The following is a 16,005-nucleotide window of genomic DNA, read 5'->3' on the forward strand; positions in this document are numbered from 1 at the left end:
ACATGAAGAACAACGAGGTGGTTGGTGACAGCCAACATGGCTTCACTAAGGGGAAATCCTGCCTGACCAATTTGGTGGCCTTCTATGATGGAGCCACGGAACTGATGGACAGGGGCGGAGCAGTTGACGTCATCTACCTGGACTTATGCAAAGCGTTCGACACTGTCCCGCACGACATCCTTGTCTCTAAATTGGAGAGACATCAATTTGATAGATGGACCACTTGGTGGATAAAAAACTGGCTCAATGGCCGCACGCAAAGAGTTGTGGTAAATGGCTCGATGTCCAGTTGGAAACCTGTAACGAGTGGTGTCCCTCAGGGATCGGTGTTGGGACCGGTCCTGTTCAACATCTTTGTTGGCGACATGGACAGTGGAATTGAGTGCGCCCTCAGCAAGTTTGCCGACGACACCAAGCTGTGTGGTTCGGTTGATACGCTGGAGGGAAGGGATGCCATCCAGAGGGACCTTGACACGCTTGTGAGGTGGGCAGATGCCAACCTTATGAAGTTTAACCAAGCCAAGTGTAAGGTCCTACACCTGGGTCGGGGCAATCCCAGGCACTGCTACAGGTTGGGCAGAGAATAGATTCAGAGCAGCCCTGAGGAGAAGGACTTGGGGGTGTTGGTTGACGAGAAGCTTAACATGAGCCGGCAGTGTGTGCTTGCAGCCCAGAAAGCCAGCCGTATCCTGGGCTGCATCAAAAGAAGCATGACCAGCAGGTCAAAGGAGGTGATCCTGCCCCTCTACTCTGCTCTTGTGAGACCTCACTTGGAGTATTGTGTACAGTTCTGGTGTCCTCAACATAAAAAGGACATGGAGCTGTTGGAGCGAGTCCAGAGGAGGGCCAGGAGGATGACAAGAGGGCTGGAGCACCTCCCATATGAAGACAGGCTGAGAGAGTTGGGGCTGTTCAGCCTGGAGAAGAGAAGGCTGTGTGGAGACCGCATAGCAGCCTTCCAGTATCTGAAGGGGGTCTACAAGGATGCTGGGGAGGGACTCTTCCTTAGGGACTGTAGTGGTAGGACAAGGGGTAATGGCTTCAAACTTAAACAGGGAAAGTTTAGATTAGATATAAGGAAGAAGTTCTTTACAGTGAGGGTGGTGAAGCACTGGAATGGGTTGCCCAGGGAGGTTGTGGATGCTCCATCCCTGGTGGTGTTCAAGGCCAGGTTGGACAGAGCCTTGGACCACATGGTTTAGGGAAAGGTGTCCCTGCCCATGGCAGGGGGTTGGAACTAGATGATCTTAAGGTCCTTTCCAACCCTTACGATTCTATGATTCTATGATTCTATGATTCAGGTCAATTCATTTTAAACCACCTTTGATATTATTTCCGTACTTAATGCCTTTTACTTGTCTTGTGTAGGTATGTTAAATGTAATCTTTTAGCATCTTCGTTAAAATGGAGTCCAGATAGGATATTTTGCAACATTTTAGTCTTGAAAATCTATGATGTAGTTTTGGTTCTCACTTTTGTGATTTCTGTACTCTTTCAATGCAGGACATCAGCTTTATCAGTATTAGAAGATGACTGATTTGGGTCAAAATTGCTCTAAATTACAGATGATATAAAAAGATTAAAAAAACACACTCAAGATCTCATTTTTGCTATACAGTAACTGTATGTGCAGCAATGAAGATACGGATGTAGAACTCTTAACTTTGGCATGCAGTTTGCAGAGTTGCTGAAGCTCCCTGCAGTGATATGTCTGGTTTGCCTGATGACAAAAGACCAGCTTCATTTGTATAAAACGAGAAACATTGCTGTTTGCCAGCCTGTTATTATTCGGTGCTATGTCTTGATCGTGTCAGAGTGGCTATGTGTGACCTGTATTCTTCAAGGGCTCTACATATATTTGCATAAATAAGGGGTAGAGAACAGCACAGCAGAAATTACAACAGCTGTGTTTGTTTCTCACCTCAATTTGTGGACAGACTTCTGAACTGGCATTGTTAAGGAAAATCTTGGTTCTGTATGAGCTATACACATGGGCTATACTGATAACAAGGTCAACCTGTGCATCTCTTTAAGATTTTGCTTTGTATTTTAACTCTCAGGTTGGTACAAGAGGATGTGGGAATGGACATCTCCTTTGCTGAGGGTGTACTAAGCCCAAGTTCTACAGAGATGAGACCTGGTGAGAGAAGTTCTTACTTATGTTCTTAATTATATCTTACTCCCTTAGCATTTAATTATACAACGAGAAGGATGTTTCTATGCTGATAAAGAATCAGTTTGGTGTTAACAAGAAAAAGTGTTAGGTTCACTTTATTTAGTCAGGTTTTTTCTTCACTTGAGAAATTATAACTGTAGTGTGCCATTTTCTCTTGTGCATTGTTATCATGATTTGTTTAGTCCTTGTGATGTTTAAGTAGCCTCTGTTATTTATCCTAGATTTGGCTGCAGTCTGAGTAAACTAAGTTAGCATTAGAATGCTTCAGACAGAACAGCTTGAAATGTGCCATGTGATGCAGGGGCAAGTGGCAAAGCTGTAACTAGCTTTTGTCTTGTTGAAGACTCTTTTATTTAAGACTGATTAAGACACTCAGGGGTATTTTTTATTCTGTTACTGTATTGAATTAGATATTTTATACTTGAAACCTGAGGCACGGCTACTTGAAAATCAGCAGTATTCGAATAGCACCAAGTGTATAAGAAACCAAATATTTATAGACGATTTTCACACAGATGATTTTTTTCCAGAATTCAACAGTGTCTTGCTTTGCCACTTAATTGATCTGTATATTGCTCTTTAAGTTCTTAAACATTGTGAATCACAGCATGTCCAAGGCTTGATTTTCATCTGATGATTGCAAAAAAAAGAATCTGGATTTTGGATAATTTAAGAACTGCCAGCTACATCTGCCATTCCTGTAGATGCTTTTTTTATTTCTCTAAACATTAATGTTGATATTTCTGGTTTATGTTAGGTGGTCTTAATTGGCTTGGTGTTACTAAAATTGATCTGTCCCAGTATTCTGGGAAATTAATTGTACACGGAGGAGATAAAGTTCTTTTTTTCCTCCTCTTTCTTCAGAACCTCCCAATTCTCTTGATCTTAATGGTTCCCATCCCAGAAGGATAAAGCTCACTGCTCCAAATATCAATCTCTCTTTGGACCAGAGTGAAGGGTCTATACTTTCTGATGATAATTTGGATACGCCGGATGAAATTGACATCAATGTAGATGACCTTGACACTCCTGATGAAGCAGACTCTTTTGAATACCCTGGACAAGGTAATGTTCTAGATTGTAAATGCAGATTTCATCTTTCATTCCGGCTTACATGATCAGTCTCATGTCTGTCAGGCTATGAATATGGTTAAAACTCTGAGAGTTAATGCTAGGTGTCCAGATATTTTTATTGTCTGCTGTCTTTTAACCTCTCTTCCCCTGTGTAAAGTAATACATTTCTGCTTATGCAGAGTGCAGAAAAACGTAGAACAGCTGATCAAATAAAATAAGTAAAGCTACCTAGAGAGACTCAAATTCAAAGTCTTGTCTTTGTCCAGTACCATAGGACTTACCTGAAAAGAGGTAAGATTTGTTTTCAGGAAGGAGAAAGCAGTTGCTCTCTATTCTAGAGAACAATCACAGTGTGGTGAGAGAGGTTTTTTGTTGATGAGAAAGGTCTTTGTCTATTCCTATGTATGGTTGGAAAGATGAGACATGGAAGGTGTGTGCATATCATGGTAAAGCTAGCTCTGGTGATGCAACAATGGAATTCTTCATTCCACCAATTTAGATATGCTTTCTCAGCGGGGCTAGTTGTACAGTATAGATGCACACTGAAGTGTGCAATGGATAGTTCAGTCGTCCTTCAATATTAATGATTTTCTCTTATGGGGTGTAGAAGTGTTTTACACTGTCTTACTCACGTAGACTCATGATGTATGAAATAGAGTATTCACACTCATTCCTTGCTAATACCTTAAGAATCATGTAAAAACTGTACTCACTAATGGCATAGCATAAAGATCCTAAGCTATTTCAGGGGAAAATGAGTGTGACCATTTTGCAATCTACAACAGAAAGAAACTTTAAAAATGGATCAATTTAAACTAAATTTTTCTTTGCATTTAAATTCTCTATTGGTACTGAGGTCACTATAGTTTAAAAATTGTATGCATTTTGGAGCATACAAGAACAGTTGCATCAGTTTAAGTGATATTGCCAAAGAGGCATTACTGTGTATTCAATCATGCATGAGCATCTCTAATGTCACTTCTCATTAGAAGGCTGATTTCCTTATGGATAGAGGCAGAGCATAGGGATGAGTTGCTTGATGGTTAGACTATTTTGTGGCAAAGGTTAAAACTAACACATACACACACAGAGGAGCAGCGTCCTTGCAGTTTTTAGACTGTTGTGACCACTGTGTAAGAGCAAAAATCTCTGTCTGCAGTGGAACAGATTTTGCCTTTAAGCCCTCACGTAAATAAATTCAATTCCAGTGATTTTGGTGGCAGTTGTATGGCAAGCATTATTTCTCACCTATTCAGCTGCTTTGTAAATGTGATGGTTCGTTCAATTACTAAGATTGAACCACTTTCCTCCAACAACTAAGTCTTAAGAACTCAAGGTTCCTGTGGGTTTGGTGACATTTTAACAGTTGTGCAGTTTGATTTTAGACATACTTAATAGGTAAAATGTCCTCCACTTAGATGAGCCAGGAACATAAAGTAGAAAAGGAAAAGCATCATGTTTTATCAAAATAAGCCAGCAATAAAAATTGTCACTAGTGTATGTGTCCATAGGTTGTGTGTGCGTAGATGTATATACACAATATACTGTCTTATTCCTGATTTCAGTAATTATTTAATTCTTATGATAAACCAGTGTGTGTTAAGAATCATATACTTCCATTTGTGTGAGTAGTTTAAGAAGCAGCGTTAATCAGAGGCATCCAAACATAAATCAATACATAGAAAAATATGGGGGCTTCCATGAAACATGGCGTTTTTTACTTCTTCTTGTCAAATAAAATAACTTCTTTTAGTTACTTCTTAACTCTCATAGACCTCTTTGGTATTTTCAAATAAGATGTCTGAGCAGCTGTTTATGTATACACATGTATTTCATTATATATATCACTATTTCTTTATGTACTGTTACCTATTGACTTACATGATCACATTCTGCTCTTACATGTGACTGCAGAGCCAGAATTATACTTTAAAAAGAACCATTGATTTTATTCATTTACTTCAAATATGTGTAATGCATAAAATATACAAAATCATTACTATGAAGCTAAATTAATAATATGCACACAGCCAAAAGGCAAAGGTGCTTCAGCAAGAATAGTGCAAAAAGCAAATTTTTTTTCCCCCACATTAAAAAAAGTATGTTGTAACAATAAGTAAAGAAGGAAATTAAATAATTCCAGCTGTGGACAGAATCACTTTTCATGTCACTTTCTCTGTAACCAGCCATTAAGTTTGAAAAACTGGAATGCAGTTAAATTCCTTGTTAAGAGCCATCTCGTCAGTGTGCAGTGGAGATGTAGATTTTGTTAACTACTTCACAGCTTTTCTGAAACAAAGAGTATCCAGTAGAGGCTGTGCTACGAGACTTCATAGTCTCTTGTCAGCCATGCAGCCTTTTCAGCTTTTTTATTGTGATCGTTGTGTCTGTGGACTACATGTACCTGTTCTCTCACATGTGCTGGTATAAATAGGCCAGATTACCTGGCTGCTCTGTACTTCACATGTGGGAGGGAAATGGGGTTTAATCTCAACTGAAAGGTCCTGGGGAAGGCAAATACAGTGCTTATTTTGTAAGGAGTCAGCATTATCTCATGACGGAAGCAGACAAAGATGTGCGTTCTTCATGTTTGCTGGTGCCAGATGTGAAGAGATTGGAGACAAACTGAGAAAAAGTTGAGAAGCTGTAGCTCTGTGGTACTTTACTCTGTAGGCAAGAAGCATTGCTATGTTCACTTTTACTTCCCTATTTTGCTTTCTAGCGTAGTTCTCACACCTGCCACACGAAGATTTTTAAAGACCTACAGTGCAATACGTCTAGTGAGCAGCTGATCATTTTTACTAACTGGATGCAAATATACAAAAATCTTGTGGCGATATTCTGCATAGTGATAATCGCTGCTCTTATGTTCATGATAATGATAAGTTTTAAAAAATTGGAACTTTTCATTTGCTGACTGTAATATGATCAAATTCTGCTTTTATTTATATCATTTTTGTAAAAGTCCAGTTCATTTCAGTCATCTATTCCAAATGCATGTAACAAAGAAAATATTTAGAGCTTTTACAGGAAGATGTAATGCATAAATTTTTATTGCATAAATTTTAAATGCATAAATAATGCTCTTCTTTTTCAGAAGAGCAGACTGCTACTAAGGATGCTTCCCAGGAAGAGTCTGAATCAATTCCAGAGTACACTGCTGAAGAAGAGCGAGAAGATAACAGGTTATGGAGAACAGTGGTTATTGGAGAACAAGAACAAAGAATTGATATGAAAGTCATTGAACCTTACAAAAAGGTCATTTCACATGGAGGTAGGAAAATCCTGAATGCATTATTTAGATTTATGTAAAAAAATAATACTTTATTGAGCATTATTTATTTCTATTTTAGTTCGGTTATCATACTGGTAAGGAGAGAGAGAAGATTTCTTTTCAGCTATAGCTGAATCAACCCAGCTTTCAATTCAGTTTAGCAAAGACTGATAAGTATTTTAAATATAAAGCAATTTCAGGAGCAACAAATAAGCTGACATACATGTATTACTAACAGTCAGGTCACTGTAGGCTAAAACTGTCTTAGAACAAGGGAAAAATCTTTTGCACAGAAAAAAAAATTTTGAAAACTTCAATCTGTGGATTTTGGCAAACACTTTTGCATGAAGGAGTTCTCTGTGATTTGCTGAATGATGTATGTTGGTGCACAGATCTAAACAAGTAGAGTGCGAAAAGAGGAAAAATAGTTTTCCCTGGGGCTTCCATTTGTCTGGCTAAGCTCCTTATGTTATTTTTCTGCCATTTATAGTTGTCAGCAGATAGCATTTCACCAGCAACTGTTGTTTTGGGGTGGGTTTTTTTTCCATGTAATTTGTTAATGGTTATCAACTAGCATATCAAAGAAAACATTTAAAGTGGGAAAATCACCTCATGTGCTTGCTATATGGTCCTGTTTGCTCATCTGCTCCCTGACCTCCTCAGAGAATTTGTAGTTCTGGTGTTACTAGCACACTTCTGTATAAGTGAATTCAAATGGATAAATATTATTATAGCTATTGAAGGAAGAAAATGAAACAAAGCTTTCTGAGTGCTTTCTAAGTCCCTTTTCCTTGGTGTCTCAGCTTTAGATTATATTTGGATTCTATACGTTTAAGGGACACTGTTTGCCAGCTGTTAAGTAAGGTATTAAGTAAGCATGGGTTGTTCTATTCCTGCAAAAACTAAGGTAGGTAACTTAGCATCTCAAGAGATAAGATTTATGAGGATTTATATGATTTATATGAGGATGCTTCTGTTACAGTATTGCTGATCTGTAACATCATTTAAAGGTAAACCATTGTTTTCAGTATATTTTCAGTGCGGAATCTCTATCTGGTAAAAGTGTCAGAAATAAATTATGGTTAATTATATTACCTGGGGATGTAGTCCTCAAATTCTCACATTTACATTAAAAGCAGCTGAATGCTAGCCTACAGATGTTCACAGTGGCCAGTCTGCAGAAGGTATATCTGAATTAATAAAGACGTTTAAACCTCCAAGCATTTTCCCATTGTAACAACACCAACTAAGATTTATGAATGTGATGACACCTCAGACACAGTTTGGTAAACAGACACAGATGGCATAATTTAGGAAACAAACATAAAATATTTTGAGGCCTTGCTAATGGTGTTTATTTATATGTTTTTGTATGCTGTAAAGTAGTAGGTACATTTGTGGTGAAAACTGTCATGTACAGTTCTTCTAGATGCTGATGTATACATTTCTACTAGCTTTTATGAAAGATAAATACCAATCCATTTTAGTGAGTGGAGAAGTAGCTCTTACTTGAGCACTGCTTGACTGTTGAACAGGGACTACTTCCAGTGGCAGACAACTCTGATGGCAGCTATGAAGTACATAATAATGCACAGTCTAGGGATGGGAGTCAAGGTCATTGAGCTCAGCTATCGGTGTGAAATAATCAGGATTCAAATTTTACATGGCTAACATCTTGTTTTGTTAGTTCACTCAAATGTAAGATAAAGAACCTTGCATTTCCTTAACTTTTGAATGGGTGCTGGTCAGTAACTTAGCCATTGTAAAAGAAATGGTGTGAGATGTAATAATAAGTTACACCACTGACTAAACTGGAAATTTTGCTTGAAATTTAGCCATACGAAAGCGTATTAAGGACTGTATTAATTACTGTGTTTATGAAGTGAGAGTCTGAAGATGTGGAAACAAAATAATTTTGATGCATGGATCATGGGAAAACTTTGGACAGTTTAAACAATTTCTATATGATGGCGGCTAGGCCTGTTCCATATGATGTTCCCTTTGGCAATACTTTAGTATCTTTGGAGTGCTTTAGAGAGCCAGGAAAATTTCCTTTAACCTCAAGAGTAAGAACAGATTCTGGTTAAAATTAGTCTATTGGAAGTCAGGTCAAGCATGTCTTGATGATTCAGTGATCTACTGAACATTCCTCCTTGCCAAGTGACAGAGAACACCAAATGCAGAATCTAGGTTGTAGCCACAAAATAGGAAAAGTGAGAGTAGAATTGGCAGTGTAAGTGTGAGATTGCCTTCCACATATGTTAACAGATAAATTTCTTAGGGATCTGTCTCCTTGCGTAGGCTGACTGAAAATTTGGACAAATGGCTTTTTCTGGCATCTAGTGATGAATTAAAAAGCACTTCTCCCTTGGGTGAACATTCCTTGTTTACGAGCATGAGTAAGAAAAAGTGGCTTAGATTTATCTGTGGGTTTTTCTTCTGTGTGCTGTTAGGTGGCATCTGCACATAATCATTTTGCTTTGCATGAACTGCAAACTGTGCTGTGTAATTTAGTGGACACACCTGCCACAATGTGCTCTCACTGCCAAAATCCTGACCCAGCTGGACAGATTGCCTTATGCGGCATGATATAAATTGTCCTGCAAGTCTTTCAAGGATTTTTAAACTTACAGAAGGGAGGAGATCTCCTCTCTGTTTGTAAAGCTGATGGGGGAAGAAAATACTGCTTTGTTGCATGATTTAGCTGAGGGATGAGCTAGGATGGGAGAGGTGAAATGAGTACTCTCTCTTTGAAAGTACATAGGTCTGTTGGGAAAATGGAAACATAACAGTGAGTAGTAGTAATGATGAGTGTGGGAAGTGGAGTTCTTTTTGTTTCTTTTGAGAAGACTGTTATACTCTTTCATGTCTTAAAAGTTGAGGATGCTGAAAGCAGGACTGGAGTTTCTTCTGCCTACCTGTGTACATCCTTGCTAGAAAATGCAATGCTACTCTTTGAATTTGATCTTGACATCTTCACTGGGACACCAGAGTCAATCAAATGTATCTATATATGTGGATACGATGTTCATGGATCCTAACATGAGCTGGAGCTATGACTTACACACTATGTCACATGGATTAAAGTGGGATATCCACATTGCCCTTTGGCTTGAACTCAAACCTTGATCCTTAGTTCTTCTGCCTGCCTATGTCTCTCCATAGGATGGAGAGAAATACTGCGCTGTGGGACTGGAGAAGACAGCGGACGTATGCTGGGCTGCCATTATACAGTGGCTTCTCTAGTTCTGGAAGCCCAGTTGTAAAGTAGCTGGCCTTCGGCCTTGAAGAGACAGAAAAAAAGGCTGCTTCACAGTGCCGGGAAGACAAGAGGTGCCAAGTTTGTAGAAGAGTGGGCTTAAGGCTAAGGACAGAAAGCTTCCTGCAGTGTCTAAATGATTCTTCAGCAGATGAGGTATAGGCTAGCTATCATTCTCAACTCTATGTTGGTGTTACTAACAAGAGTATGTATTATTGTCTTATCCAGTGCAATATACCTACCAAATCAAATTCAGAAGGCATAAATGCAACATAACAACTTCAGCAGGTGGTTTTGCCAAGCCTTGATTTGAAACAATATGGCTTGAGGCAGGAGACTTACTTCTGACATGCACATTTTTCTTTGAGAATCTTATCCTTCTTTTGCTCCCCTTTGTAACTCAGGAAGCAGCAGTGTTTTTCTGTCTTTAAGGAACAGCTGAGAGCCCTAAATCGAATGTGCTTCTGTGCATGTCCTTATGACTGGGATAGGGTTCAGATTAATCAGTTGTGGTTCTCATTGGCATGGAAGACTTCATGGGCAAGTGCCTTGAAGCACTCATTTTGTCAGGGATACTAGATTCTTTGAAGATCTCTACAAAGCCATGTAAGAAATTACTTCCTTGACATAAACATCATCTTGTTGTTTCAGCTAGCTGACAAGAAGGACTCTCTTACTCTTCCCTGATTGGCACACACGGATTGTGTGTTATCTTTTTCTTTCCACAGAGAATTTTACCTTGCTTGTCTGGCCACAATGCAAGAGCATTTGAGGGTTGGATACTGCTGTGTATTATCCAAAAAGCACTGTAAGCCTTAAAATCTCCTCATGAAAGTGTTGCTAGGTGCCAGTGTTATCCTTTATTTTTGTCAGGAATGTGTTCCCATCTTCGAGGGAGACTCAAAGTTTCCTTCACAAACATTATAATCTCTCACTCATAGTTAGTTTCTCATAGCTTCTTTTGAAAGGCTTTCAGTGCATTCTCTAAGTACATCGAGCTTCTATCTCTGTATGTCGTTAGTGCTATCTGCCTACAACCATTTCTACAGCATCTTTATAAATTGTCTCCTGATTGTATGTATATTTTAAACAAAACTGAAATGCAGTTTTATTTCTTACTATGCAGTTGTATTTATTATTAATAACACTGAAATCTGTAGCAGCTGCAAAGGATTGTGAAGAAGATTAACCAGCATTAATCCACCATGAAAAATAAAGAAAAATTTATTTTGGGTAACAAGCAACTGCCCTGGACCCAAGAACAGAAGTGCTGCAGCTTTGAGAGTTTACAGCCATCATTAGGCAGTGGTGCAGTCCAGTGAATGCCAGTATTGGACAACTGGAGTGTCCAAGGTGAAAAAGTGTTTTATACCAAACTTGCAGCACATTATTTAACTGATCCCCAGGAGCTTTTAAGATACAGTGGGGTGCAGTCATAACTGTAATATCCTGAGATTATTGCAGCTGTGCAAGCCAACAGAGATTGGATTGTGAGACTTTATGAAACGTCATTGAAAAGATGCAGGTTAGCAAATGTATGATATTTTCTTTAGCCCCTTGTTCCTCAGTCTAAGGTGAGCATTCACCTCATGATTGGCCTAGAGATGCAATGAACCCGGAGTTCAGAAAAGATTGTATTACTTACAAGGCTTTTTTGCTGGTCGCTGTAAAACATTTACTGATAGTTGTGCTAAGTGTGTTTTTCAGGAATTCAACATAACTGACTATTCTGCTTGCTTATCACTTGATGATATTTCATACATTTTCGGTCTCCTTCAGTAGTGGGCATAGTAGCTCTATTCCAGGACTTCGAGATTTCTTTTTACATTTCTCTTCTTAATAGCCTTTAACAAAGACAAAAATGGCTTTTCCTTTTTTTTCCACAGGATACTATGGTGATGGTCTGAATGCTATCATTGTGTTTGCAGCATGCTTCTTGCCAGACAGCAGTCGAACTGATTACAACTATGTCATGGAAAATCTTTTCCTGTGAGTGATATGTGAACAATGTCACAGAGTCTTTTGAGTTACTACTCATAATTATGTAGTGAGATATAACCTGTCTTTAATTAAGAGGTAATTTTGATTATTGAAAGGGGAGTCATCTGAATGACAAGGATAATAGCAGTTATAGATAAACTGTTCAATAGAATATTATTTTGGTATTCTTCACCTATTCACCATCCTGAATAAAGGCATATGTGTCAGGACCAAATCTGACTGTAGTATCTCTCTAAATGTCAAGGAATGCAATATCTTCAGCTTCTTAGGCCTACAATCATTGCACTGTTTCACTAGTGATCTCCAGCCCTTGATAACAGTCAGCAGGGTCTTAGGCCACCAGACTGGTTTTCACTGTTTATTATGTATTATCATATACATACAGTATCACTGTATATAATATTTTTAATATATGCTGTAGCTGTGTTTAGGAGGCACAGGACCATTTTGTGACACTTGTTTCAAAAATACAAAATAGATTATAGCTGCTGACACAAACAGCTCTAAGTATTTTTCCTGGCTCCAGCTGCTTCTGATTCAGTTAAAAGTGGCAGAGGCCAGTTGAGCGGGATGCATATTTGGCCACATGAAGCCAAATTTATGACAGCAAAATTACTTCTAATAGCAACTTGGTTTGGCAGCCAGAAATTGTGAAGGCAGTACTCCCCTGAAGTGCCTCCAGCTACTTGCACACACAGCTGTTAAAAAAGTCAGTCGTTGCAGCATTTTCTATGCTAAAACCCAGTCAGTCATTGCTAAAGCCAGCAGAGACCTAGCTTTTGCCATTTGCAGCTCACCAGGAGCACAGACCTAGTCTCCTTAAAACTCCACTCCTTGAAGGTGCACATGGTTACAGCCAATGCCTTCAACATTGTGTCAATGTGTGAAAAACGAGATTGAGTGCTGTAGTTCCAAGTCAGACCAATTACCAGCGTTTGTCTGATAGAGCCTCTAAGAGCCCCACGTATCTACAGTAACTCATTTACACAGTGCCCAGTGATTCAGAGGGAAGGAATTGCGACAGTGGTTTTAACTTTATGGCTAGAAACAAAGCTGAGAGTACCTGTCACTGACGTTTAATGGTTTTCTTCGACTTCACCCAAGACCTTTGTCCATAGATAAAGCAAATGGTAAATGGACTTTGCAGAGAGAGCCTTTTCAAGTCTGAAGACACTTTTCCACATCACTTGAGGACATTACCAAAGACAACTTCATAACTTACTGTCTTTTTCTGGTGTAGTAGTATAAGAGAGAGTTCAGGTTGGCTGTAAACGTTTAGCTTATTTTAAGGTTTATAGAATGTTAGTTCTCTGTAAGACAAGGAAAAGGGAAAGTCAGATCACCCCTTTCTTTCAGTTGTAGGTCTATGAATTGCATTGAAATAGAGGGAGTGCGACAGTTCACAACATACCAAACAATTTAGATATTTAAATATTTGTGAATTCTTTACTATTGAATTATATAGGGGTCTGGAGAGGCCTGCAGATCAGTAAATCTATTATCATTTTTTATACAGCATGTTTCCAATAGATAATCATGCACTTGCAGTGTGTATGACACCTCTAGCTTCTGATTAACAACTTTTTTCAATTGTTCCCAGTTTTGCGGTTACTTTCCCTTCTGGATTCCCTTCATTTCCAGTTACCTTGTTCCTATTTGTTACCTTGACTAATCCTGTAAAACTGTCTTTGAAAAGTTGGGTTTGAGACAAAATTAAGACAGCATCTTCTACAGCACTTGCAAATGATGCAGAACTACTCAGAAAATTCTGCTGTTTCATTTGTGGCTGCCTGATACAGTCTAGAGATTTAAATTTTTTTAAATGAATCACAACCTGAAAGACTATACTTTGAAAATCAAACCCAACACTTTTTGCTTTCAGAGTGAGTAAATTGTTCTAGTCAATGAGAGAAAGTCTGTCCATCTTTTCAAATAATGAAGTCACCTTCCTTACCAAATAATAGGAAATTACCAGTTAGCTAAGGTTTGCAAGAGAGCTCAGCATCCCTAAAATGGCAGATGGTCTAATTCAACCCACAGTGAATACGAGCTGTTAAGTGAAAGTACGTGAGATAAGTGAGATCTCACTAAAAAACTAGCAGAGACTTCTTTTTGTGTCATAATACTCCTCATATTCCTGATGAGAAGTAGGCATGATTGTTCTTACTATAATTGATTATTCATAATGTTCACAACTCCCTTTGCACCTAGGCCAAACATAGATATTTTCAGACTGTCTCTGTTTCTATAACTGAAAGACTTGTAGTGTTTTGAGAAATACTTATACACACTTTTCTGTATGTTTCACTAAATGTCTTTAAAGTACTAGATGTTGTGTGGAAGGGCTAATTTCATAGCCTGTCAAATAATCAGTAGGTTCAGTTAAATCAGGCTTTTTCCATCAGAATGTCCATACATCCCTCACTTTGATATTTCACCATTAGACATGAACTTTTACAAATGCATGCAAAGGCAGCGAATGCACAACTGCAAGGTGAGAAAGAGAGCAGTGCGAAGAATTAAGTGAGTAGTTAGTTAGATGGGATTTATCAAACGCATGGAACTAGTCAGTTAATGGCTGCCTACTTTATGTGCAGGTAAAGTTATCACTCTCGTTGGTGAGAAGAAGATTTCCTACTGTTCACAGAATCACAGAATCATAGAATGGTTTGGGTTGGAAGGGACCTTAAGATCATCTTAGTTCCAACCTCCCTGTCATGGTCAGGGACAACTCACATTAGACCAGGTTGCTCCAAGTGCCATCCAGCCTGGCCTTGAACACTGCCAGGGATGGAGCATTTACCACTTCTTTAGGCAACCTGTTCCAGTGTCTCACCACCCTCACAGGGAAGAATTCCTTCCTAATATCTTACCTAAATCTCCCCTCTTTCAATTTAAAGCCATTACACCTTGTCTTGCCCCTACATACCTTTGTAAAAAGCCCCTCTCCAGATTACCTGTAGTGCCCCTTTGGAAGACTGTTATAAGGTCTCCCCTGAGCTTCTTTTAAAGAAACTGCATCTTCAGGAATTTAAGGATCAGATTAGACTGTGAGTCATTCCCATACACCTCTGAAAGGGGCCATTATGCTCAGGGAATAGAACTTACCTTTTTTATTGAGCACACTCTGGCATTCAGTTTTTAAGCTGTGACCCCTGATTTTTCACTGTAGTTTTTACATACTTGCCTTGGGGTTGAACAGAACAGAGAACAATTTGAACATACCTGTGATAACAACTCCCAAATGAGGTGGGGACTACTGAGTGGAGCATCTGCATATGTAGTCCTGGGGAAGAATTTAAAACTACCCTTTCATTTGACCAAGTACTGTGCTCTTCTAGGAGAGTCAAGAGCACTGTTCTGTATGAATTGTTCTTGCTGAGCTGAGGAATTTAATGAGTGTTTGGAGTGCTTTGCCCGCAAAATGAAGTGGTCATGGAGTGCTCTGTCACATCAGAAGGCAGGTTGATGGACAAGCTTTATTAGCCTTAAGATTCAAAGTATTTGTAGTTGGCACTCAGAGTCTCAGTAGCAGTAGTGTGTGGATCACAAGAATCACAGACAAGTATCTTCTCCTGACCCTTATTATTTCTTCACTGAACAAACATTATTGTTGTTGTTGTTGTTGTTGTTATGTTCTTTACTGTGGGGGTGATGAGACACTGGCACAGGTTGCCCAGAGAAGCTGTGGCTGCCCCATCCCTGGCAGTGTTCAAGGCCAGGTTGGACAGGGCTTGGAGCAATCTGGTCTAGTGGAAGGTGTCCCTGCGTATGAAAGAGGGATTGCAACTAGATGATCTTTAAAGTCCCTTCCAGCCCAAACCATTTTAGGGTTCTATGGTTAATAGTGAAGTTTCTCAACAATTAATTTCAGCAGTTCCTGGAACTTTGCATGGTCCTGCCACACTCTCCCTTGCCTTAAATCTCTCATGATTTAATGCCCTATTAAGAAAAAGCAAAGTCACCTGTGAGATTTGAAAACTTACTATGAAACTTGACGTTTGTAAGGAAACTGCATATTTCTGAAGATGCAGATAAGGTTGTGGTTTTCTAGTTATACATCTACAGGTGGCATGGTGACCAGTGCTAAATGTTTGCTTTGGTTTAAAGGAAAAATAAACACTATCTTGTCATAAACTGCTTAGTCTGCCTTAATTTATTCATAGCAGACTGATTTAGTTGGGGCTTAAGTGGATAATGTATAATATATGCTCACTTACT

General features: G+C 38.9%; 1 protein-coding gene across 4 annotated transcripts in view; it reads left to right on the forward strand.

The window, feature by feature from the left end:
• PRUNE2 (prune homolog 2 with BCH domain) overlaps nt 1-16,005 on the forward strand; it is a 137,195-nt gene that overhangs the window by 109,278 nt on the left and 11,912 nt on the right. For all 4 annotated transcript variants that reach the window (XM_030512093.1, XM_030512094.1, XM_030512095.1 and 1 more), the window contains exons 10-13: nt 2,061-2,140; nt 3,041-3,241; nt 6,348-6,524; nt 11,670-11,772. In XM_030512093.1, the coding sequence (XP_030367953.1) occupies nt 2,061-2,140; nt 3,041-3,241; nt 6,348-6,524; nt 11,670-11,772 (561 nt within the window). The remainder of the gene's footprint in view (nt 1-2,060; nt 2,141-3,040; nt 3,242-6,347; nt 6,525-11,669; nt 11,773-16,005) is intronic.

The sequence above is a fragment of the Strigops habroptila genome, chromosome Z (genome assembly GCF_004027225.2).
Source record: "Strigops habroptila isolate Jane chromosome Z, bStrHab1.2.pri, whole genome shotgun sequence".
In the NCBI taxonomy this organism is placed as follows: Eukaryota; Metazoa; Chordata; class Aves; order Psittaciformes; family Psittacidae; genus Strigops; species Strigops habroptila.